The sequence below is a fragment of the Castor canadensis genome, chromosome 6 (genome assembly GCF_047511655.1).
Source record: "Castor canadensis chromosome 6, mCasCan1.hap1v2, whole genome shotgun sequence".
NCBI classification, from domain to species: Eukaryota; Metazoa; Chordata; class Mammalia; order Rodentia; family Castoridae; genus Castor; species Castor canadensis.
In genome coordinates, this window is record NC_133391.1 from 168,654,178 (window position 1) to 168,680,879 (window position 26,702).

At 43.0% G+C, this 26,702-nt stretch overlaps 1 protein-coding gene across 7 annotated transcripts in view; it reads left to right on the forward strand.

Moving 5' to 3' along the window:
* Ctnnd2 (catenin delta 2) overlaps positions 1-17,013 on the forward strand; it is an 858,282-nt gene extending 841,269 nt beyond the window's left edge. For all 7 annotated transcript variants that reach the window (XM_074077729.1, XM_074077725.1, XM_074077730.1 and 4 more), the window contains 3 exons: positions 2,136-2,267; positions 7,123-7,196; positions 15,827-17,013. In XM_074077729.1, coding sequence (XP_073933830.1) covers positions 2,136-2,267; positions 7,123-7,196; positions 15,827-16,087 — 467 coding nt within the window. In that variant the 3' untranslated portion in view covers positions 16,088-17,013. The remainder of the gene's footprint in view (positions 1-2,135; positions 2,268-7,122; positions 7,197-15,826) is intronic.
* Positions 17,014-26,702: the final 9,689 nt, after the last annotated feature.

Genomic DNA, 26,702 nt, shown 5'->3' on the forward strand with positions numbered 1-26,702 from the left:
CAATGAGGGCACTACAGGCTGCTGCAGTGGATGTGGGTTTTTTCCTATTCTGCCTGTTGGGTTTCCACCCAGAGCCTCTACCCATCCCATGCTGGATGGGACTCAAGGGATCCAGGTAATTAATTTTAATGAGCAGCCAGCATTGGAAAGCTCAAAGGGCTTCAACACCTGAGCATTATTGAGCTTTGATTTTGATCAGTCTGGGAGGTTGATTTAGGGCCTTTCAGGTAAAGTGAACACCTTCTGTTTGCTGTCCCAGGACTTGGCTGTGACTTCTGAGCACTTGTGCCTGGTTCTAGATTATTTGTGCATCCATTTCCTATTTTAACTGAGAGCCCCTAGGTTGGAAAGAGCTGCATGAGTCTCACCTCCCGCACTGGCTAGCACAGGGATTTGTACACAGACAAATCTTGTAAGACTGACAAGCAGAATCCAAGGACACAAACACTGGAAAGAGACACACATTCAGGGTCTAATCAGGTCCAGTGTGCTGGGACTGATGGCCCCTGCACAGGGTGTGAATGATGTACTAAAGAGTAGACTGAGGCTTGAATGGAAAGGGGCATGGACATTAGCAAAGGAAAGAGGGCTTTATGCTAAACACCAGAGTTCTTCAGGGAGCACCAGCCTTAGTCATTGCAGATATGCCTGTTAAATTTGGGTTCTGAAGCCCCTCCACTGAAAATTCAGACTCTAAAAGTCCAGGGTTGAGGTCCTGGAATCCCTAAACTCTCAGGTGATTCTTTGGGTTAAGCAAGATGACGGAGCTCTGCGTGAGGGTGCAGGAATCTTGGGGGACAACAGAGCACATGACTACTGAGCTGTGAGCAACCCAAGGTGGCCCACATGTTGGGCAGGCCTGCCCCTCCTCCAGTCCCAGAATGCCCTGCTATTGCCCACTGTCCCCTGTGTTTTGGACTGGCAGGTGCTGCCAGTCTATCTAGTCTCCCAGGGAAAACAAACCTCTTCTCAGGGTTGTTCCCTTGCCTCTATGTGCAGCTTCTCCTCTGTTTCTGGTACCAGTTTGTTTTAAAAAAAAAAAAAAAGTGAAATTCCCCAGAGGGACCCTCCTAGGATTGTAACTATTGGGACACAGGGTGGCACGGTGCATTCGTTTGGTCCAACAGGCAACAAGCAGCTAAAGTGGAGGTGAGGGAGAGTGCGGGGGTGATCACCCAAAGACCAGTAGCCAGGGCACCCTGATAGGAAAAGGGAGCACCCTTCATACCCCACCCTGGGTCACTGTGGAGAAGAGTACAGTGGGCTTGGTGATTTCAGCCTCATGAATCATCCGATGTGAGGAGATTTTTCTTCTGCCTTCCTTTAGAGCAGTTTCTGGGTTACTCCATATTGAAGTCATTTCCCATTTATTTTAATAAAGGATTCTTCAATTATCAGTGTAGGTTGAGTATCCTTTATTCACAGTGCTTGGGATTGGAAGTGTTTCAGGCTTCTTTCTTTCTTTTTCTTTTCTTTTTTTGGGTTTTGAAATTATATATATATGTATATTAGGATCCAAGTCTAAACATGAAATTCATTTATGTTTCATATATACCTTATACACATAGTATAGAGGTAATTTTATACAATACTTTAAATAATTTTGTGTGTTTTAACTGCAACCCATCACATGAGGTCAGATGTGGAATTTTCCATTTTGGCATCATATCAATGCCCAAAGAGTTTCAGATTTTGAAGCATTTGTGTTTTAGATTTTCAGATTAGGGATACTCAAGCTGTAATAGCTCCTCTGAAACAGATCTAATTTTAGAAGAAGGGAAAGCAAAAGAAAGAAAACAAGACCATTCTCACTCTTAAAACTGCCATGTACACCTTGGGAAGATTATGTTCTCTGCCAGGATTTTTCTCTAAAGAAGATGGTCTCAGGATGTAATCCTTAATTGCCTGCCTCCAAGTCAATGTGTCCCCATAACTATAAAGCACCAATTGTCACAGAGTAAGGGAAAGTGATCAGAGCAAGAGCACAAAAAAAAATCCCCACAAAACACAAAAAAATGCATACATGTTGATGTATATTGTGCCATGTGTATTTATGACAGACATTAACTGTGTGAAAAGGTGAACATGCTATGGAACGAACACCAAAAATCACCCTTTTCCATTTCTTTATGCAGCAAGTGCCCCAGCTTCACCTCGGGAAATGATCAGCCTCAAAGAAAGGAAAACGGACTATGAGTCCACTGGCAGCAATGCCACCTACCACAGCACTAAAGGTGAACACACATCCAGGAAAGACACCATGACAGGTGAGCACAATTACACACTTTCTCCTCAGAGAGGGTGACTTCACCTGGGGCAGAACACAGGGCAGATGCCGTAGGCCATGCTTTCCAGCTTTTGTAGCTGTTGGGTCACTTGAGATCTTGAAAGCCATGCGTACCAGGAATTGGAAATGAGGAGATTAAGCAAGAGGTATAAAAATTGAACCTCTTAGTCTCAGAAAGAGCTGAGAGAAAATATTCTCTGCACACATTTTATTCCAATCTTACTTCTTTACTGCCCAGCTTATACTCTCTCTTAGAGTTAGAGAGAGGATTCACTATAGATTTCTCCTTCATTGACACAACCCAAGGTGGAGGAGATTCCAAGATGGTGGCTACAGTATAGCTAGAGTTTGCCCATAGGAATGGAGGGAATGAAAGAGAAGGGAAGGTAGAAGAGAGGAAGGGAGGGGAGGCTTAAGAAAACCCCACAGAACTCCGTTGAGACATTTTCTCCACTTAGTATAATGTCAACTTCTTACCACGACAAACTGCCAGGAAGCTTCATTAGAGATGATGACCACATTAATCTCGGTTCTCCTCTATCTCTTACTATCTCAGTCCACCCATTGGCTTTCTTCTCATCAGCTGAGACTCTAAGGAGGCCAAAGCTGGTGTGCTTGGTGCCTGTCAGCTACTCCTTCCAGCATGCCCTTTCCATCCTGTCTAACAACCAGGCTCGATCTTAGTTAACCTACTCTGTGCAGTTCTTCTTGGGCATTCATAGCCTCATTCAGGATCTCCATATACCTCTTGCCCTATGGCCCCTCCTTCAAGAAGTAGGACTTGGGGATGTGGCTGTAGAGGGGCTTACATCTTAAAAACCACAGGCTTCTAACACAGGACCACATGTGTGGCTTCTTTGCCACAAACACATGGATATGAGCCCCTCCTGGAAATAGACCGTAAATGATGGAGCTTTAAGAGAACACTGGGATGCAAAGGGTGCAATTCTAAACAGACACTGAGACCCTCATCAGAGAATCTTAAAATCACAGGGCACAGCTCTCTGCAGACCTGCAGGGAAGCAGAATAGACAAATTGGATGATTTATTAAAATGTCTTCCAAACCCAGGGCAGCTAAGATAAATTTTTCTAATAGCAAATGTATTTACCCCAGCGGCAGTGCTTTCCATGTGAACTCTGCACGGCTGCATAAAGAAAATCATAATAAACAGATGTTTTTCATCCCCACCCCCAGGTCCACATTCTGCCTCCATGTGCAGACCCTACAAAGGAGTATGTCACCCTAGCTTCTAAAATGTCCCTTGAATGGGAAAACTGGATTCATCACATGACCATCACTTATTATTCTTTCATTGTTTTTCTTTCAGCCCCATGAATGTTGCACTAGTCATAAATAAACATGAACAAAGAAAACTGTGAGTCTTAATCCTGGGTCCCTAGAGTGGAGACATTCCGTGGAGAACCTAATTTGTACAGATTAGTCTGAATTAGTAGTGACACCAAATTCATCTGACCCATTCAGTTTAAGATTATTATTGCCCTGGTAGCTGTGTCAGCAGAAGTCTCAGACAGAAAGTTAAGATTACAGTTATAAGAATAATTGGGAGATTGCTTGTGTTATTATCATTTAACTTGAGTGATGCTCTTTAACTCTGTGGCCTAGTAGAATCATTCAGAAGGCTTTGAAGTATGTGTTTCTATTGGAAGTTTCACTAGTGCATGATTATGTCCTATACACATGATAAAATAAAACATAAAATCTAATATGTTTCTGATGTTCAGTCTTCCTAGGAAATGGCAGGGATCTTGACAACTTCAGTGTTGAGATGTATGGAATTATTCGAGCTTATTTTGAAGCTTAAACAGCTTTGCTCTAAATTACTTTAAAATGTACAAAATTATACTATCACTCTGTAGTAAGCCTAGAAAAACATTGAAATTTTCATTGAACATGTTTATATAAGAAAGTCCTCTTAAACCAATAAGTGCTATATAGCAGCTAGTTGTTATTATCACAGCAATGGTGATGATGGTGATGGTGGTGATGGTGATGAGGTAAAACGGTGGTGATGGTGGTGGTGGTGGCTTAGAGACAGTGATAATGGTGAGGTATATTGGTAATGAGGATGGTGGGGGTGGTAGTGAGGATGGCAGTGTCCAAGATGTAGGTCTTACAAGTCTGGCAATGGTAGAGGTGAAGGTGTTGGTTAGGGTCATGATAGAGGTGAAAGTGTTGGTGAGGGTCACAGTGAAGGTGTTAGAGAGGGTGGTAATGTGGAGGTTTATGTGTTGGTGGGGTATCAGTGGAGGAGGTGAAGGAATTGGAGAGCCTAGTGATGGCAGAGGTATTGGTAGGGTGTCAATGGAGGAAGTAAAAGTGTTAGTGAGGGTGTTGATGGCAGGGGTGAAGGTGTTGGTGAGTTTGGAGATGGTAGAGGTTTGGTCCAGGTGGTAGTTTTGGTGATAAGGCTAGTTATGGTGTGGTAGTGAGTCTGGTAGTGGTATTTGACCCTCACATGAGTGTGAATTAAGATCCCAGCCTACTCAGGTAGGAATAGAAAGGATGAGTTGCCAGCCTCTGCTCCAGAGCTCTTTGGCAAGCACCCATCATTTAAGCTTTACTTATAAAATCAGATTTTTTTGTGGCCTTTGTATCAAAAACAACATTTTTTTTTTCTTATTTAAGGCTAAATCCGAGGGACACACAATGTTCACTGTATTGGAAGATATCTGAAATTCCTCCACATTCCTTCGTTCTAGGGCATCAGAGACATCCTGCCATTCTGCACCCGGGAAAGGTTTTCTGCTGTGGAAAACCTGGTGCTTTCCTGTGCTGTCATCTCCTGTACTTGACACTGAAAAATTCTGATCCTTTTAAGTTTTTAACCCAAGCATCCCCCTTCCTTCCTTTACTGGATTCATTTTCTGGCTTAAGTGACATCTTCTCTCTTCAGTATTTTTCTGCCACTGAGGGATCTCAGAAAGCCAAAGTCAACTGTTCATTCAGGCATGCTGGACTTAGACAGCAGTCCTCATGGTCATGGACCTCTAGTGTACAGAAACTCACCTCAGGACAGAGCTGTGTGGCTGCTGGCTACCCAGCCTGACTTTTAAGTTTACCTGGGGACTTCACACTCCTCTCTGAGCCTCCCAAATACCTTTTTACCTGATGGCCTCTGTGTTATTGTCAGTGTGTCTCTTCTACCTTTTAAATCTTCTCAAATCTTCAGTATGTTGATTCAGTTGGAAACTGGATCACTTAGGGGATGATACAAAAAGGAAAGGCATTTCTCTATGAATCCACTCTTAGCTCAGATGTACCAGGGCAGCGCATCCTTGAACACCTCTGTTTCATGCATCCAAGGGGGTAGTTCAAGCACAACCATTAACCACAGTCTCCTTTAAACAGGTAAGTGGGCTGGAGAGCTGAGGAAAGAACTTCCAGTAGATATATCTTTAGCTCAAAAGCCATGAAGATAACAGCGAGGGAGGTCAAGACTATAGTAGTGTAAAAAGTTCTACCCCCAAAAATGCAAAGATAAAATCACACGATGTTGAGTAGGATGGAGAGACTGAACAGAGCAATGAGACAGGGAGCCAGGTAGGAAGGGTGACTTTATCTCCTGTGGACAAGGTGGAGACACCAGAGCTGACCTAATCACCAATAAGAAGGCAGTCAGTCCAGAGTCCGAGGGGAGCAAGTTCCGGGGAGAAAGACTGGCAAGTACAATCTCCCTGAAGCCACACGAACTTGGCTCCGTCAATAGAGGAAAGAGGGCCAGTGTGGCAGGGCTCCATAACAAGAGAAGAGGAAAGAGAAGTTCTGCTGAATGTCAGGCAGAGGCCAGATGGTGCAGAGCCTTGAGGCCATAATGGAAAGCAATCCCAGTGTGAAGGGCATTGAAAGTGACACAATCCAATCTGTATAACACAGCACTCCCTCCAGAACAGGAAGAATGGAGGAGCAGAGCTGGGCAGACAGGAAGTTGGGCCCTAAAGGAAGATTCAGTTGTCCAGGAGAGAGAATGGTGGTTTCTGTGATAAGACAAAGACAGGAACAAGGTGCATTCAACCAGACAGTATAGTAGAGTGCTCTTTAAAATTGAAAATAGGCTCTCAGCCTCACTTCCTAAGCAAAAATTTCCAAGAGTTTTACCGCACAGCTACTATGGTAGGCCTTCAGGTACTAATCATGAGTGGTGTGAACTTAAACCTTGCTGACCCAGTGTCCACAGTGGCCTTGTCTCTGAGGGAAGAGGTGGAAAGTGAGGGGCCTCTCTTCCTTTCCCCTGACCCCATGTGGGCCAGAAGACAGAGTGGGGACTCCTGTCTCTATGCCTTACAGGATTCCAAAGTCACAACCCTCTAGACACAACGAGGGACATTTAGGTGGCCTCTCTGCTGGGCCTTTGGTCCATTGAGAAATAAACTGTCTGAAAGATGACCAAGCAGTTCTGTGAGATCAAATTAGAAATTTTATTCTTGTTGTTCTCCACTAAAAACTAAGCTGCTGATACAGACTCCTGCATGCTCAGTACAGGTGACAGGCTTTCATTATCCACCAGTTTTTACCAGAGAAGAATGTAATAAAACCTGCAAGATGACCGTCTGTGTGCTGCAGCTGTCCTGACCCTGTCTGTGAAGTGAAAGTGATTAGAAGGAGCTGATAGGTTGCAGGGAGTTTGTAAAACAACTGTTCTTCTTGCCAAAACTCTGTATAGAAAATGCTGTGCAGAACCAAAGAATTGTCTCCACTTGGAACGGTCCACAAGACACCACACTTTGTCAGGGCAAGAACTTGCCTCAATAACCACTATTCCTCACTTGAAACTGTCTTGCTTTGCTAATACTTTTGTTTTCCTGTTGCTTTTAGCTCAAAACACTGGTATTTCAACTTTGTATAGGAATTCGTATGGTGCACCCACTGAAGACATCAAACACAACCAGGTAAAGCAGATGCAACAAGTTTGCGTTCATGTTTCCATCTGACATGGGTGAATAACCTGGAATTTAAAAAATTAACTTCTATCTCATATTTGTTGAGAACTGAAAAAAAAAAAAAAAAAGCCCCCTGCTACTCTCCCACCTGCCACAGAACACACATGGGTGGAGGTAGCAATCCTTATAACGGCCTGGATTTCAGGACAAGCCTTGGTGTCACTGTTACTCCACATCTGATTCAGTGGTAGAAAGTAAGTTTTCCACTGTGGTGCTGCTGTGGTTTGGATGTGGTTTATCCCCAAGGGCTCATGTGTTGGAAGATTTGTCCTCGATGTGTGATGTTGAGGAAGTGGGATCTGTAAACTATGGGGCCTCGTGGAAAGGCATTGGGGATATTGCCCTCGGATGTGATTGAGGTTGTTCTCATGGGACCTGGAGTTAGTTCTCTCAAGTGGGAGCTGTTATCAGCAGTGTGCGTCCCTCTCATTAGTTTCCTGTCTCTCTAGGTGATCTCTCTTTCTCTTTCTCTTACCACTGTCATACCATCTGCCATTAGGTCCTCACCACAGTTAAGCCAAAGCAAACACCATGCTTTTGAACCTCCAAAACTGACATAAGTAAACCTCTGTTCTTTATAAGGCTATCCTTATAAAGAAAGTCTCGGGTATTTTATTATAGAAATAAAAAACAGAGTATTACAGGTGTAAAGCTAAAGCTAAAAGAAATCCCCAAATAGACCAGTATAAGACACCAGTTCATAAAGCAAAATTCTCTAAGACTGGGCAGGAATTGAGTAGCTCCTGGAACCCATTTCATTGGGAAGGAAGCTTTCATTATATGTAATGTTACCAATAGCATGGAACCATCACTGTTCACTATAAACAGCTAAACAAATACATCCAGCATGTCCGGCTACTCAGTCTAGTTGGGGGAGCACCTGGGAGCTTGTTACAAGTGCAGTAGGGACTCTGCTCAGTCCTGGCTCTGACCCACCCAAACTTTTCTGCAGCAGAGCTGTGTTTTAACAAGAGGCCCCTCCAGTTTGAGGGCTACTGAACAGTAGACACACAACTGATCTGCAATCTAAGTCTGTGTGTGAACATACATGGTGCATGCAGGCGTGTGTTTTACTCAGCATTCTTTGAAGGTTCATCTTCTCTGTGCTTCTGAGGGAACTATAGAAGCAAAGAGCTACAGCCTTTGCCTCTTGTTGATACACAGCCTTGTATTTCTCTTCCTCCCATGGCGGGCATCAGAGCAAGACTGACTCCCCGTAGCTGCTTGCTAATAACTGTCACCAGGACTGGTTGCTGCTGATGCCTTACATCCCTGCCACACTAAGTTCTATGGAGAACATAAACCCCAAAGCTGTGTACCTAATTGCAATAACCAGAAGAAGAAAAATATGGAAAGAAAGGAGTTGTTTTGGAATACATCTCAACACCCTTCAGATCCACGTTTACCCCCTCCCGCAGGTGGGACCATTCTAAGGGAAGGAGAGGAGAACACTAAACCTCCTTCCACCTTCAATGATTTTTCTTCTAATCAACCATCAGCAGGAACATAATAGTCAGTATTGGAGTTGGCCTCAAAACCTCAGTTTTCCAGTCCACGTGCTACCACTCTGAACAACATCTGGCATTCTTTGTGACCCTCTGGTGACTGCAAAGGTGCCACACAGCCTGCCTGACACATTGCTAACAGCTAATTAGCCTCCCCTCATTTCTGGTCTTTGCTAAAAGCAAAGAAGGCAATGAATAAATAAACTAGGTCATGAACACTAGAAAGGAGGTCACCAGGGTTCCCTCCCACCCCCACTATTCACAGGCCAATATGCTGCCCAAACATAAAGGGGAATAGAAATAAAGTATAGGAGAGATGCCAACTCCATTTATAGAAGCCAACTATTTTTCTCCTAGTAAGTACCATGAAATGCGGTGGGTGCAGTGAGCAAAGAGTTCCAGCTCTTAAAGAGACTGATGGAGAAGTAATGGGATCCCAGCTTTGCACCTAAGAGAGTCACATTAGCCTTTAGTTCCCAGTAAAGAGGAGCTCATCCACCAGCATCAACACACTCCATACCGGTCTTCCCCTCCCTGGAATCTCACTGTCTTTGGCAACACAAACACACCCTGGTATGGCCCTGGGGGCATTGGCCTGACACACTGTGGCTACAGTGGACCCCAGAAGACTGCCTGCTATCTAGATTTAAGCGACAGTCACAGTGATTGAAAGGGGCCCAGTCTTAAGAATATTCTGAGCAGTCATGCAAATTAGGGTTAATGCATTAAGAGAACACCCTGGCCTGAAGACTAAGCCCAGCCTAGTGTAGCTTTGCCAGCCTTCCCCACACTGTACTTAGGCTCAGGGTAAAGGACCAAACTCCAGCATCTCAGCTGAATGCTTCTGCAAGTGACCACAATGAGGACAAGCCCTGTACCTCCATCCATCCACAACTGGGAGGCTGGGGACAGACCTGTGGCCTGTGGTCATGCTTAGTGCTACCATTATTCTCTGAGTGGGAGTAGCAAAGGGAAGTGGGTGATTAGACTTTTCATCCTACTCTAACATCAAGCAACATTTTAAAATGTCCACCAAAAGGAGTTTTTTAAATCCCACCTACAAACCTTCCAAGGACAATACTCCAATGAATTTGAAGAGAAGGGGAAAGTTATAGTTGATTTTGTTGTTGGAATAAACTTTATCTTTATTTAGAGCTTTCCCTCTTGGGGACTTAAAAAATACAACCCTCCTTAGAGCTCTTGCCTAGCAAGCTCAAGTCCTGAGTTCTATTCCCAATACCAGACATGCACGCACACTGACACACGTCTAAGGCCTACTACTGCATGTAGGCAAGGGCTCTACACTTGAGCTACACAGCCCTTCTGTTTTTGTTTTTGTTTTGAGACAGGGTCTTGCTATCTTTGCCCAGGCCAGCCTGAAATGCATAATCTTCCTGCCTCATCTCGTGAGCAGCAGGGATTACAGGAATGTACCATGATACCCAGATGTACATACTGCTTTTGTGAGAATGGGAGTGAAACCCATTCCACATGGGAGTGGAATGCTTGGCATATGTGTTTCCCTAATTCTATGAACTCTTGCTGGGAAGTTGGATAGATACTGTGGCCCAGGAAGAAGAATATCTTGTGAAGAACAGCTATGTTTGGGAAATCTTGAGGAAATTGAAAAGTAGATTGGTGTGAGAAATTAAGAAAACTGGAATTTGAAGAAAAGTGTTTAAAATTATTTTTTAAATTAAAAATGTCTGTTGTAGAAAGTTTGGGAAATAGAAAAGTATAAATAAAATAAACTCTGCAAATTCCACTACAAAAAAAAAAAAATACAACCCTCCTAACCATTCAAAAGAGAAGCTGTTTTGGTGCTGTCCCAGTGGGTCGTCCTAGAGATAAGCTTGTAAACAGCAACATGATTTGGATTCGTCCATGTTTGGAGTCTAGAACAGACATGACTGGCCATTTTAGATGGAATGCTTTCATTTGGGGAGCTTTTGTAAGACAAAAGTGACTTCACAACTTTGCAGTCTGAATAGCTTATTTTTATTTTTTAATGAATGAATTAAATGGCTTATATCAATAAATTTGAAAATTAATGGAACAAAAAATTTTCTAGAAACAGATAAATTGCAAACATTGACTCAAGAAGAAATGGAAACTCTGAATAAAGTAATAATCATTAATGAAAAGGAATCAACCTCTCTAATGCAGCCTGAACAATTAAACCAGGAGTGATGCTCTGTGGTCCATTTAGTTTCAGGGTCAAAACTCACCCTCTGCTGAGCACTCTAGCCTTCTGGGTGTCAGTCACCAGTAGGGCCTTGAGAGCTCCACAGAGGAGAAAGCTTATAGAAAAAGTGATACACTGAAGGAAAGGAGTTCCAGGTGGAATCCCCAAGAAAAGGCAAAAGATTATAATAGCTGAGAATGAGGCACCAGCACTAGAAGCTTGGATGAGTGTAGGGTAGAGACATTAGCTGTGAGCCATGCTTCCTGTGACTGCAGGGAAAAGTAGCTGGGCTAGCTCTGGCATTACCCATGTGACTTCCTGGAAGCACTGTGAATCTCTTCCAAGGTACCTCCATGGCCCAATCACTTCCCATGAGGCCCCTCCTCTTACAGGTTCCACCACCTCAACACCACTATGCTGATTATCAAACTCCAGCACATGAATCTTTCTACAGCACTAGAAAACTTGGTGAGAAGAAAATATAAAGAAGTCTGTAGTCATGCTCACAGAGTTGGAATATCTTTTAGAAGGATCCTTCATAATTTGGATTAAACATTCTACTACTGAGGGAAAGTTCAGCAAAGATGACTTTATAGGAATAGGAGTCACAGGAGAAGCACAAAGCATGTGGACCCCAGTAATCCCTTCAGGAGCCAGCTGGGCACAGCTACCTTCCCAGAAAGGACGCTGGCTTAAAACAAAGCCAGAAACAGTCTCAGACACCCTGACTATGCCAGGGTTGATCTAGACCACAGCAGATACTGAGTGTAGAAATATCCACTGCTGCATAGAACATCATTCTGCTTCCTTCAGAGGTTTATGGAAATTATGAAATTTTTTAAATGGATTTATTTTGAGCTCTTCTATAGGAAGGACTTTTATCTGGGGGCATTTTAGATGCTAAATTTTTACCACTTTCAGATATTCCCTCAGAGTAAACTATAAACTGCAGCCAACATTCCTCCATCATCGATTTCACCAGCCAACATTCATGCCACCAGACCAGAAAGCGAGTTATAATTCAGTTCTGCCAAACCCCACTGTGCCATCACCACCCACCCTAGGGGATTTGTGTATACACCACTCAGAACAGGAGGTCCTAAACCTTAGAAGGGGTTGATGTGGAATTTCAAAGACAATACAGGTGAAGTGGAGAAGGTAAGAGACTCATGCCTACCTCCAAAATGTCTACCAACCAGAAAGAACATTACAACAGTAAAGCTATTTGAAACAAGGTGTCCAGAAAAATGAAAGCAGCAGCCATACAGGAGAACCATATCCTTGAGTGACTTCCCCTTCTGCTGCTGACCTCCTTTCTTCCCATAGAACCTGCAGTCAATTAGTGAAGTCCACCTCTAGGGTGTGACCACCATGGCCTTCTACGACTATGCTAGTATGGAGAGAACATGAGCCTTAGGGTCAGCTAGACATGGGCTCAAATTCAGGCTCCACTGCACCACTCATCACGACATCTTGAAGAAGTTGCTTAGCTATTTTGAGCTTCAATTTCTTCACCTATAAAGTGGAAATTGGATGGATGGATGAGTACGAAGTCAGACACACATGAACTTACATACAAACACATACATTTATGACCCTTTGAGGAGTAAACAAAGAAGGATTTGTTAAATGTTGAATATGGAGCCTACTGAAATAGGAGAAAGTTTCCCAGACCTCCCTACTGGACTCCTTTGTGTGCTCTGCACTTCAACAGCAGCACAGGGCTGGAGTGGAAAAGTGCCAAGGAGCACACAGCTCTTCACACGATGGGACAGGCACCCCACCTGTGCCTGAAGTACGCAGACCTGCTCTCGGCAGATGTTACAGGTTAATTCCAAATGTTCCTGTCATCCCCAGGCTCTAACAAAGATTTGTGCTCTATGCACATTTGGGCTTTTGCAGGTAGACAGAAATCTCATTTGCTCAGCCACCACTAGCTAGAAATGTGGGCATACAGGACAGCTGCTGTGACAAAGTCGCTGCTTCTTTGAAGAACAGGTTGATTGCTAGTGTAAATCAATTACATATAAAAGAATTAGTTTTGCTTACTTGAGAGAAGAATGATATGCAGGCTATTAGTGGCATTCATTCACACACACCGTGCTAATTACAAATCATTACCTATTAACTAAAGACCAATATCCAGAGGATGCTTCCATGCTGAACCCTAGTTAAATTAATAGAGAATACTGAGTCTTCTGGAAAGTGGTCAAACTGTATTTCTTTAAAAGTGTTTTATAATCCACCCTAGACCACCTTCCAGTTACCACACATTAGCAGAGCTCTGTGCATCCAGATGTGCACTGGCTGTTCCCCTCACCCCATGCCGTGGGAGGTTCTGCTCACGGTTCAGGGTCAGGTACTTGGGTAGGAACCTCACGGCCATCAGAAGGGAAAGGGTTGCTCAGCTCCCATGCCACTAAATAGATTATCAGCCCACAGGTGCCTTTGTCTTATTGTTGCTGAGCCAAGCAAAAGGAACTCGTTCTTGCCTTTGTGTATCCTGAAGTCCTGAAGGCTCCTGTGATCCCTCAAATGTGCCTGGGACCCTACATCAGACAGTAAACCACAGAGGACAAGTTTGGGGAACATTGAGGAAGGCTGGGGACACCAGACAGTTCTGAAGACTCCCTCCCCTTCATCTAAGGCTTCAGAATCCCATAGCATTCTTAGGTTCTATCAATTCTTAATTGCATCAATTCAGAAAAAGTTTTGCTCCTCCAGAGTGCAGAATCTCTGCCCAAGACCTTATTCACCTAAGCAGGTGTAATGGGGTGGCCCACAGACAGGAAAGCCTCAATCTTCCCTCAGACGTGCACATGGGGACCGGAAGCATGCTGACAGCAGGACATCTGTGTGATCGTTAGGCCCCTGTACATTCTCAGGCTGTTTGAGATTGCAGCACATAAGCATGATATGAAAAATCCAGAAAAGATGAAAATAAACTACCTGTATTCTATAGCTCCTAGTCTACACCTCTTTAATCCAAAAAGGTTATCTAATAAAATGTTGCAGCTGGTATGGTAAACAGTTTGGTGGCTCCTTGAAAGGTTAAACACGGAATTACCATCTGATCCACTGCTAGGTATATACCAGAAAGAACCAAAAACAGGGATTCAAATAGATACTGGAATCCAATAACCGAAAGGTAGAATCAACCCAAGTACCAAATCAACAGAGAATGGGTAAATAAAATGTGGTATGCCCATAGAAGGGAATACCACTCAGTCTTTCTTTTTTATTCATATGTGCATACAATGCTTGGGTCATTTCTCCCCTTGCCCCCACCCCCGCCCTTACCACCACTCCACCCCCTCCCTCTCCCCCCCCACCCCCTCACTACCCGGCAGAAACTATTTTGCCCTTATCTCTAATTTTGTTGAAGAGAGAGTATAGGCAATAATAGGAAGGAACAAGAGGTTTTGCTGGTTGAGATAAGGATAGCTAACAGGGCATTGACTCACATTAATTTCCTGTGCGTGTGTGTTACCTTCTGGGTTAATTCTTTTTGATCTCACCTTTTCTCTAGTTCCTGGTCCCCTTTTCCTATTGGCCACAGTTGCTTTTAAGGTATCTGCTTTAGTTTCTCTGCGTTAAGGGCAACAAATGCTAGCTAGTTTTTTAGGTGTCTTACCTATCCTCACTCCTCCCTTGTGTGCTTTTGCTTTTATCATGTGCTCAAAGTCCAATCCCCTTGTTGTGTTTGCCCTTGATCTAATGTCCACATATGAGGGAGAACACACGATTTTTGGTCTTTTGGGCCAGGCTAACCTCACTCAGAATGATGTTCTCCAATTCCATCCATTTACCAGCGAATGATAACATTTCGTTCTTCTTCATGGCTGCATAAAATTCCATTGTGTAGAGATACCACATTTTCTTAATCCATTCATCAGTACCACTCAGTCTTTAAAAAGAACAAATGCAACAACATGGATGAACCATGAAAACATTATCCTGAGTGAAAGGACAACTACTGCATATGAGGATCCTAGGGTGGGCAAGTACATTCAGACAGAGTGTAGAACAGCTCTTCCCAGGGGCTGGGAGTGAGCAACAGAGCATCAAGTTCATGTGTGCAGACTTCCTATTTAGGATGATGAAACAGTGGAGATGAGTGGTACTGATGCTCATATGGCACTGTGAATGTGCCTGATGCCACGAGCTGTAACCTCAACATGGTTTAGATGGCCAATTTTATGTTATGTATATTTGACCACAGTACTAATAAAGTGAAAGATTACATATCATGATGGCTTGAGGATCAGGAACCAAGTTTTAAAAGTGTCACATATGTATACACACTATCAGCCCCAGAAAGGAATGAGATCCTGTCAATTGTGGCAGCATGGACGGGACTGAAGAACCTACGTCCAGTGAAGTAAGCTGTGTGACAGAAGGACAAGTGTCACTGTTCTAACTCACACATGGAAGCTAGCACAGTTGATTTCATAGAAGTAAAGAGGGGAATAGTGTCACTAGAGACGAGGGAAGGTGATAACGAGTACCACACCCCAGCTAGAGGAGAAGAGTAGCTCTTGTGTTCGTTCTGCAGCACAGTAGCAAGACTTACTCACAATGGTTTTATTCATTTTTACGGAGAACTTGAAGAAGGGGATTTGAAGACTCCCAACACAAGGAAATGATAAGTTTATGCTCAAGGAAAGGGAAATGCTAATTTTCTTGATTTGATCATGACACACGGCATCAAACATCACACCATACCTCATAACCACATACAACCAAAACTAAGAAAGGCAACAGCAGTTGGCAGCATTCGAGCATGCCTGGGGCGGGCCTAGCCCTCTCTGTCTGAGGGCAGGTCAGGGGCCTGCTGACCAAGGAACCTGCTAACCCATGTGGCCATGTGGCTTTTCCCTCCCCCACAGGTTTCAGCACAGCCTGTCCCCCAGGAGCCCAGCAGGAAAGACTACGAGACCTACCAGCCATTTCAGAATTCCACGAGAAATTACGACGAGTCCTTCTTCGAGGATCAGGTCCACCACCGGCCTCCAGCCAGCGAGTACACCATGCACCTGGGCCTCAAGTCCACAGGCAACTACGTGGACTTCTACTCGGCTGCCCGACCCTACAGTGAACTGAACTATGAAACGAGCCACTACCCGGCCTCGCCCGACTCCTGGGTGTGAGCTGCTGGTGGCAAGATGTCCAACGGAACAGTGCATGTGCATGCAAACCACACGACATTTGTTTTCTTTTCTTTTTTCCCTGCAAATTTAGTTTGTTAAAGCCTGTTCCGTAGGAAGGCTGTGATAACCAGTAAGGAAATATGCAGAGCTATTTTAGAAAGCTAAATGAAATTGAAAGTTAACTTGGATATCAGTAGAAAGCTAAAGCGATCCTAAATACAATGTGCAACACCTTTCTAGTTTGAGCTGTAGCGTTTTAAAGTGCTTTATACTGAATGTGGGTGAAGGAAGGAGAGAGGAGGCAGACGGGCAGGGTGGCGGGGTGGAGGTTATCGCTAAGCACAAGATGCAGAATAGTTTACACACTTTATGGGGGACGGCTTCTCACGCTTTCTTTACGCTCTTCATCCGTGTGACTCTAGGCTTCCAGTTGCATTGGGGTTCCTCTGTACAGCAAGATGTTTCTTGCCTTTTGTTAATGCATCGTTGTAAAGTATTTGATGTACATTACAGATTAAAGAAGAAAAGTGCATTGTGTATATTACACCAATGCCGCCGTGTTTCCTCATCTATGGTTCTAAATATTGCTTCAATTTCAAACTTTTGAAAGATGTATGGATTTCCAGTTTTTCTTTTCTTTTTTTTCCCTCCCAGTATGTTTTAACAAAAAAAAAAAAAAAAAACCAGGAAAAAAGAATATTTAGCAGTATTGTTCGTTCTGATATGTGAATTTGTTTGTGGCAACTAAACAAGGCATCCAGCAGTTTCTGACAACTAACATACGTCATTCCACTCTCCTTGTCAACAAAGTGCTTTTTCACTGCCTACAATTTTAGATGTAGATATTTGAAATAGTTTTTCATTTATACCAGTTTTCTTTATGATGATACAGTGTTAAAAGAAAATAAATTACAATTGATCTGTCATCCATATTTGCTAAGAATGTCTGTTTCCAAGGGTCTAACTTACAAAATACACATTCTTGCTTGTGTGTCTGTGTGTGAGTGTGTGTATGTCCGTGTACATAGAAAAATGACCTGTGTGAGATTTTGTTTTGATAGAGGCGATTTCATTTGCTGTTCATCTTGTATGAAGTTTGTTTTGGGGTTTTAGAATCAATGTACATCAGTTCATTCTTTTTGTACTGTATCGTCTGACCATCTAGTGACTCAGGATATAAGGCCAGTTGAGGTGAAGTTATAGGATTTTCACACATTCACACATTCTTGGATACCAACTCTTCCTGCAGGTCAATTTCCTTCCACGTTTTATGCCCTCAGAACACAATAAACCATGGCCAACTCAATAGTTTCACTTTGGGGCCAATTACTTGAAGTATCCACAGAAAATGTAAACTGCTCACCTTATTCCCCACAACCCCCCCCAAACTTTTTTGTTTATGTGGCAGAGAGCAGTAGTCAATTATGGACTAGATGATTAAAACTGAACTTGAAACTAACGTTAGACTAGGTTAACAGAACTAAGAAATAAGACTAACCATTTCAAAGAACATGGGCTGTGGGTAAATTAGCTTTGCTCTTTAGATGCAAGTGACTGAGGCCAATAGGTGCCTGTAAATGTTAACTGTTCTTGGAAAAAAATAAAAAAAATAAATAATGAAAGAAATTGGCTGCCATCTTCCTTTGAAACTTACTGCCCTTCTGTCTATGTAGTCTAACTCAGCTCAAAGCCTAAAAGGAATGGTTCTTTCTTTAAATTTAACAGTCAGTATACTTTATTCATGCTTATTTTTTAAAACAAAAAGTTAATTTCAAGAATAGAACAGTAGTCAGAAATTTACATATAATGTTTCTGCAAATCACATACAAATTGGACCTTGTTGCTTTGTTTACTAAAACATTCCATGTTTTGGGGTCCCTTCAAAGAAATGCTCCCGCCCTTCTAGAGAGATAAGTATGTAGCATGGAGCACAGTGCACCTCAAATGTGTCATAGAATGAAAAAATCAAGTTCATCAAGACAGAGAGTGTAACATAGACACAACCTAAAATAACCTAGTAGCTGGCTTCACCTTTCCAAAAGTGGACAATAGGACACACTCCTTACTTGGCATTGTACAGGGGAAAATTAGTGCATGTGCTAAGAGAGTCCTTCTCCTAGGAAGAACTTGCAATTTTCTTTGTGGTATTGAGTTTCAGTGCATGGTCAATATTAGCAACTCTTGAAGACCAAGGATGTCTTTGCTATCTATTATTTGAGGGCACATTGTGCCAGGCTGTGAGCAACTAATTCATCCAGGAGCCTCGGGCATCAGGGGTAAATGTAGGAAAAAGAAATTTTAATGTTTTCATAATTATTCAAGTTATCTTTTTGTATATACACACAGAGAAGATAGGTAGAGAGCGAAAAAGAAAAAGGGGAGGAAGGGAAGAAAAATGTAAACTGGCCTGAAGCTCCCACAGGCTTCCTTGGTGAAGAAGTTGGTCACAGGTGATTTATCACTTGTCACATGTATATATTGACTAAAAGACCCAAGTGACAGAAACCTTTGGTTGGTTTTGCTTTTGCTATGCTGATAGCCAAGTAAACCCCTTCCTCCAATAGCCCCTATAAGGTCCTCAAAAACCTCCAGACCCTGGGTCACCTACTGAGATGGGAATGGACTTTATCAGAGGAAAAGGGGGAAAATTAGAAAATTCTTTTTCCCTTCAGTCCTACAGTAGATAATAAACACACCCAGTGCACTTAATAGGATGCAAAAAACAGACATTATGGATGAAAAACAGACACATATTTTGTCCTTGAGAGTGCTGATCGCCAGAGACACCATTATGAATAATAACATTAAAAATAAGATCTTTTACTACTGCTTGAATTTTCATATTACACTTTTTTTTTTTTTTTTTGGTGATGCTGGGGATTGAACCTAGGGGCTTGCATGTGTTAGGCAAGTACTGTACCACTTGAGCCACCTCTCCAGTCCTTTTTTCTCTCTCTTTTTTTTTTTTTTTTTTTTTTGAGAATAGGAGTTGCTAACTTTTCCCAGGCCTCTGTCTCCAGAGCAGCTGGGATTACAGGTGTGTACCACCACATCTGGCTTAATACCACACATCAATGCTTTTTTAATCCTTAAAAACCATCATGGATAAAATATCACTTTATAAGAATTAGGGTATCACATCATAATTGGTGCTAACCTAGGTGCAGGTGAGTCAATGATCATGCATTTCATTTAATAAAACTTACAAGATGGAAAACTGCCTTTAAATAAAAAGCAGTGTTTAAACTCAGTAGGAAAAAAAGGCACTAAGAACCTAAATGTGTTTGGTCTGTCTTGTATCTGACTTCTCTTTACTGTCTGATGCTGTCCCCTTGCTTCTGAGAACTGTGCCTCTGAGGTGTGGGCTTTGGCTGTCTAAAGACCCTCAGTGTTCTCATACAGGTGTGAGGGATCTAACATAGACCTTGCCTGAGGAAACATGGGGTGTTTCTCCAGGATGCCTAGATTTCTTACCAGCCAAATGTGGAAACCCCAGACCATCCACTCATCTTCACAGTGAGACTGCCAGCTAACCTTTAACTCAAAACCCAAGGCTACCCTGCAATGTGTGGATGACACAGAGAGAAAATAAGTCAAGCAATTATTGAACCCTTGGTATATTAGATGCCTGACACATCACAGTGCAGAGCCTGCTGACACCCCACAGCACGTTCTGGGGGAAAGTGGCCTGCTGAACCCTACTGCTCTGCTTAGCACCTGTCCACTTCCGTTCCAGACAGTGGTCAGGATAACAGGACGAAACTCATGGCGAGCACCGAATAAATCAAGACCAACCTGATCACTCCATCATCAGCCTCCTAACCCTGGTCTCTACAATCCCTAATCTCTAAAACCAAAACATATTTTACAACTTGCTTAGGGGCAAAATCAAACCTACACTGACTCCAAGCTCTTCATAGACTTTCCTTATCATGCTTCACGTGAGGGACTCGGGTATTTTTCCCTCATCGTGCCTTTGGGGACCAGGTACTACCCACACTCAGCCAGGGTATGGGGAGTTTATGATGAAAGTCTGGTTACCTCTGGAAATTGAATATTTCTCAGTTTGGTTTATCCCAAGGGTTTTCTACAAGTCAACACATACTGGAGTCCTTAATAAGAAAACTGGACTTTGGGTTCCTAGGGTTTGGGTCAGCTCTTAGAAACAATTTCCTTCCTGTGGTGCATGGCATATCAGGCTCTCCATGACATCATGGTGTGTGGAAAACCATGTGAACATCACCGCCACACCTTGAAACATATAATCTTGTAACCAGCAGAATTAAATAGCCAGGAGAATCTAGGATATACTGGGTTGCTCTTAGCCTTACCAAGTGGAGAGACAAGACTTTCATTGCCTCACAATGACTTTGACACTCTTAAGTGGTGGACCCATGCCTACTTCATTCCAGACGAAGTTTTCCATTCCATGCCCTGATGTAAATACTCAGTTCTGAACTGCCAAAGCAGCCATCTGACCCTCAGTGTCTTCACAGAAACAATAAGTAAATCTCATCAGCTATGGAGGATTAAGAAGCCTTAAAACCTACTCCCACCTCCATAAGCACTATGACATGGTGAACATGAATTTTAAGTAGAGTTTGGGCCATGGTAAGACAATGGAATTCTTTAAACCTCTACAATATTTGGTTGCTCAATTCCTTAGTAAGATGAAGACAAAAGCCTTCTCTGCACTAGAACAAAAGACATAAAACTCCAGGGTGGGGCTGGCAACAATCTGTTCCAGAAAATAAAAGCTACATAGCCACTCAACCGCAAGCTTTCTCAACCGATGTGCTACCAACTTTTTGACTAGATAACTTTTTTATTTGGATGAGGCATGGAGATGCTGTTCTGCACTTTACAGACACTTATTGGTGTCCCTGGCTTCTACCCATTCAATCACTGCAGCATCACCACATTCAGTGGTGACCATCAACGCTCTCTTCAGATATCACCAAATGTCCCCTGGAGAGGAGTGCAAAATCGGCCCCTGTCAAGAATCACTGCTGTAGTTCAGTGCCACACACAATGTGCTAAGTGTGTTGTGGCACGGAAGGGGAAAAGATACACTCCTAGCTGGGCAACCGAGGAACACAGCACAGAGGGCTCAGTGTTTGCCTAGAACTTAAAGAATGGACAGGCTTCTGGTGAGCAATGATGGAGGCATTTAGGTAAAAAGAAATGCGAACAAAGGAAAAAATGTAGGAAATGCAGGAATGGACAGGGAACAACATGCAATAATTTTCACTTTAAAATTAGGAACCGATAAGGGTGAAGAGAAAAAGCAGTCAGCTGGAGGCAAAGTTTGAGGCCCTAGAAAGCTATATGATGGAAATATTGACAACTTTTTGCATTATCTTTATAAAGATCCTGGGGTAGTGGCTGTAAGATGTAGACCAATGAATGGGTCATGCATCAGAATCACCTGGAACACATTACACAGAAGGCTTGTTCAAACCCAGAGTTCCTGATTAGGTAGAGCTAGAACTGGCCACGAATCTGCATTTCTAACCAGTTCCCACATGATAGTAAGGTTGCTGGTCTGGGAACCACACTACGAGAATTATGGCTATTATAATAATCTAGAACCACTTCACTCCAAGTAACTCCCACCCTGGCCTTTCCGCATCAGAATCGGCATCTGCATAGGAGGCCCAGGTGATTCATAGGAATGTTAAAGAACGATGATCCAGAAAACACCTGAGGGTTTGAGCTAGGAGAATGGCAGATAACAAAACTCAAGTGCAATATTGTATGTGTAAATAAGTAGCAGTTGGCTACCACTTGGACACACAGAGCTCACTCTGTGATGTGAGTCTGGATTACCAGGCTACTCCTCAGAAGTAGAAAATCTTCCATCCTTAGGAAGGAAGAGGAAACTTTCTAACAAAGAAAATCTACTCTGTTCAGACCTGTGACGTTACTGATGCTGACGTATAACTGGGAGAGTGTGGCGGCTACTGTGGCTGGGACTTTGAACTGGAGATGTAGCACTGACCATTGTCCCTCTGGGGTTCAGAGTTGAGAAAGATGATAAGGAGAGAAGACAGTCCCAGGGTGGTGACCTGGGGAAGCACTGGGATGTTGCAAAGGACACTAAAGGAGAACGCAAGTGGAGTGAGGAAGGCAGAGAGCAGTGCAGTGTTATCAGAACCAGGGGAGTAAGGGCATTTGCCTGAAGAGAATAGCAATTGCCACTGGTGGGCACAGAGAACATAGTTTAGAAGTGATCTTTGAACATGGTAATTTGCAGACCATGGAGAGCCTTTGAGAGCACTTCCTGCAGCAGGTGAGATGAGTAGGAAGCTGGGCACTGGGCCCACAGTTAGGGTACAACTCTGGCCTTAGAAGATCACAAACAGTGAAGACCCATTTACTTGGGGCACTTGAGTAAGTTTGCAACCCAGGAGGAATGCAGCCCATGTTCCTGTAAACAGTTCAACAACAGCCTTGTGTTTGTACATCATTTAATAGCTTTGTGGTGTTTTAATACTTACTCTCCTTGTCCTGCTTTCTACCAAGAAAGCTCCTATTAGATTCAGTCCCATTTTTGAAATAAAAGGAGTAAATGTAATGATATCACATAGCTAACAAATTTTGCAGTGGGACATAAAATTAAGGCTTTTCAGTGCAAAACATGTTCAAAAGTCTGCCAAGGAAAGAGGCCATAGGGAGAGAAAAGTGTGACTCCTCAGGGTCCCTTTACTCAGTACCTGATGTCCCTACAGTGCAGCAGGGGCCAAATTGAATCCTTAGCTCAGCAAGGATTAAAGAGAAGGCTGTTCAGGCTACATCCTACATACCAGTGCCTGCTGGCTCAGAAACTTGTTGCCATGGATTTCTTTTCTAGACTTCCACCCTTAGCCTCCATCTTCCATCATGCCTGGTTACTTCTCATTTCACCTATATGTTGTCTACCTAAAGGCTCACCCTTGGTGGAGCTGATGCTACATTTTTATTAGAAGCTCATGTTAAAAGGGTGTCCACACATTTGCCACAGCTTCCCTTAGTCATGCATTCAGTAGAAGAGCCAGGTGCCTATTTCCTAATGGCTACAAGGAGTCTTCATGTTATAGTTGACAGCAGACACCTACAAGACAATCAAACAGCTGAAGCATAGGGCAGAAGAAAGTGAACAGGCCATGTGAATTAAACATAAGTCACTGGCCATGTTAAAACTGTATGCAAACTACTTGAGCTAATCTACATAAGAGGAAAAACTGTTACAATACCACTGACTCAATTACCAAAGACAGCTAAAACCACACACACACACACACCATCTGAACTAGACCCATTCTGATTATCTATTGCTCTGGAACAAATTGCTCCAAACATTGTTCCAGAATTTGTGATCTGGACTAGGCTTCATGGGGACAACTCAGCTCTGCTCTTTCAAATCCAACTGAGGAGGCTGAGAATGAAGGCTGGAATCACTTTAAAGGCACAGTTACTTTGAAGTCGAGCACTTGGGCTGGGAAGATCAAGGAGCTGGGCAGGAACAGCTGCAACTGTGTAGGTGTCCTCTGAGGTCCTCCACAGTCACTCCAGAAGGGATGCATCAGGCAGCAAAGCTCTTACATGTTATCTCAAGGCTCCCAAAATCTACGTTGAAAGATAAAGACCAGATGTGACCATCTGGATTCGTGTCATTGTTCAACGCACTTGTAATCATCACTCAGTTTCAGGGACAGTGGCAGGAAACAGATTCAGAGGTATCGGTCTGGCTTTGCCTCATGATCCTGTCATCTCAAACATAAACTAGACAGGCATGGTGGTGCAGGCCTGTAATCCCAACACCAGAATATGAGAAGTGTGGTAATGAGGTGGTTTCACTTTGCATCCTGAGTTGAATAGTTTCCCCATACACTCTAAAACTATGTCTAGTCAGAAGCCCAGAAGGTGGCCTTATTTGGAAACAGATCTCTACAGACATAATAAGGACAGAAGATGAGGTAATACTAGATGAGTGTGGGCCCTAATTCCAAGGAGCCTGACTTTGTAAGAGAGATGAGACAGGGACATGGGGAAGGCCGTGTGAAGATGGAGGCGGGATTGGAGTGCTACAGCCATAAACCAAGAAACACCAGGGACTGCCAGTAACCACCAGTCACTAGGAAGAGTGGGCTTGGGTTATTTTTGAAATAGGGCCTCACTGTTTTGCCTAGACCAGCTTCCTTTGTAGCTGGGATGACTGGGTCATGTCACCACACCCAACTCTTTTCTGTCGAGATGAAGTCTCATGAACTTTTTTGTCTGGGCTGGCCTGGAACTACACTCCTTCTGATATCAGCCTCCCAGGTAGCTAGGATTCCAAGGGTGAGTCACTTGTTCCTGGCTTAACAGCTCTGTCCTTTCAAGTAGGCTTCTGAACCGAAACTCTCTTAAGTCTGTTTGGGCTGCTCTCACAAACATTCCATAGGCTGATTGTCTTAAACAACAAACATTTATTTCTCACAGTTCTGGACACTAGGTCCTACCTATCTCCTAATTCAACAGATAAGTTGGGGAGAGACGCAGTTCATAGTTCACTTTCACACTGTCTAACATGCAGGCACCAGCAGATTCAGTGTCCGATGAGGGGTCTGCAACGTGGCTCGTAGACGGCTGTCTTCTCACTGTGTCCTCCTTCTGGGGTATCCTTTAGGAGGCACTGCTATGGTTTCAATGTATCTGTCAAATGTCAAGAGTTGCAAACTTAACTCCCAAATTCATATGGTGATGGTACAAAGAGAAGGGACCTTTGGAAGGTAATTAGGGTTAGATGAGGTCATGGGGTGGAGCCTCCCTCCCCATGTGGCTTTTGTAAGAAGACAGACTCAAGACAGCACGCTTGCTCTATTTTGACCTGTGATGCCTTGTGCCAAGCAGAAAGAAGTCTCTCACCCGATGCGAGACAGGTGTCAGCTCCATTCTCCTGGACTTCCCTGACTCCAAAACTATGAGCCAAATAAACTTCTATTATTAAGAAATTGCCTGGTCTTAGGAATTTTGTTGCAACTTCATAAAATACACGTAGGCACTAATCCCATTCGTGAGCCTCTGTCATGACTTAATCATCTCCTACGGGTCCTAATTCAGCAAATGAGTTTGGGAAGGGCATACACATTCAGTCCCCAGCACTCTCTTATTATCTAAAGTGACTTTTGGCAGGTCATTTTCTTGTCTGGGCCTCAAATTCCCCCATCGGCAGAATAAGAGTATTGAATTAGAGGGACTTCCAAGGTCCCTTCCAGCAGGTTTATTCTCTGATAGCTACTGTTTTTGCTTTTTACAGCAGTGAAGTTCAATGAAGCTTTCGCTTCTTGCTGTAATGGTTTTGAATTTAGACATTATTTTAAAACACCCTCAAACTTTCTTGCAAGGATGAACAACAGCTAGCTCAATGTCTTCCCTGTGAGGCTCATAGCACATCCATTGGTTTGCTGGCTGATTACTTTTTCATCCTCTCTCACTCTGTTTCAAAGGTTTGCACAACAAAGTAGCTCTTTGCCTCTCCATAAAAATCTCAGCAAGTAGTTCTTGGTGTTGAGAGAAGTGTACCATTCAGACATTTGAATACACACTTCTACTCTAAGCAACTCCACTACAAACTCCAAGTGATATGCTTTCTGTTACAGACTGGGAATAGGTTATTTTCCACAGAGAAGATAAGGGGCCAATCTGACTTAAAACAGCATTGTTCTATTGTCTGTGTCCACATCTCTAGCTGACTCCTGGGAGCTGCTTCTCTTCCAGCTGGCTCAACTGACACTCCCCTTAGAGACTAATGGGGTTTCCACTTTAAGTCACCACTCCCCACACATTTCAAAAGATTGACACTGGCACACCAATGTTAATTGCAGCATTATTCACAAGAGCCAAGCTTTAGAAACAGCCCAGATGTCCCACTACTGATGAATGGATTAAGAAATGTGATATATATACAAAATGGACTATTATTCAGCCATAAAGAAGAATGAAATTACATTGTTTTCAGGTAAATGGATGGAACCAGAGAACATCATGTTAAGTAAAGTAAACCAGACTAAAAAAAGTCAAAGAGTGCATGTGTTCCCTTGTATGTGGAAGCTGGACCTTTAAGATGATTGTACACATGAATACATACATGATCACATATATGTGTATACATACATAAATACATGGTCATTTACATATATATATGTATATATATAGAGAGAGAGAGAGAGAGAGAAATGTTGAAACATTATATTTGTGTGTGAAGATAAGACAATGCAATGCACTGTAAGCTGTTGAATAGGGGAGCAGGGCAATAGAGAAAGTAATGGGGGCATTAATCTGATCAAGGTATGATATATACATGTGTGAAATACCACAGCAAAACCCCCTGAACTATCAATACACACTTTATAAAATGAAGGACAAGAAGGTAAAACAGTCTTGTCCAGAGGTTGGTATTAATGGAGGGAATAAGGAAAGGACTAAGGAGGGTAAACATGGTGAATGAATTTGTATTCATGTATGAAAATAGAATGAGGAAACCTGTTAAAATTATTCTAAGGGGGGAGGGTAGAGGGAGAATGATGGAGGGAGTGAATCTAAGATGCATTATAAGCACATATGTAAATGTCACAGTGTATCAGTCTGTGCA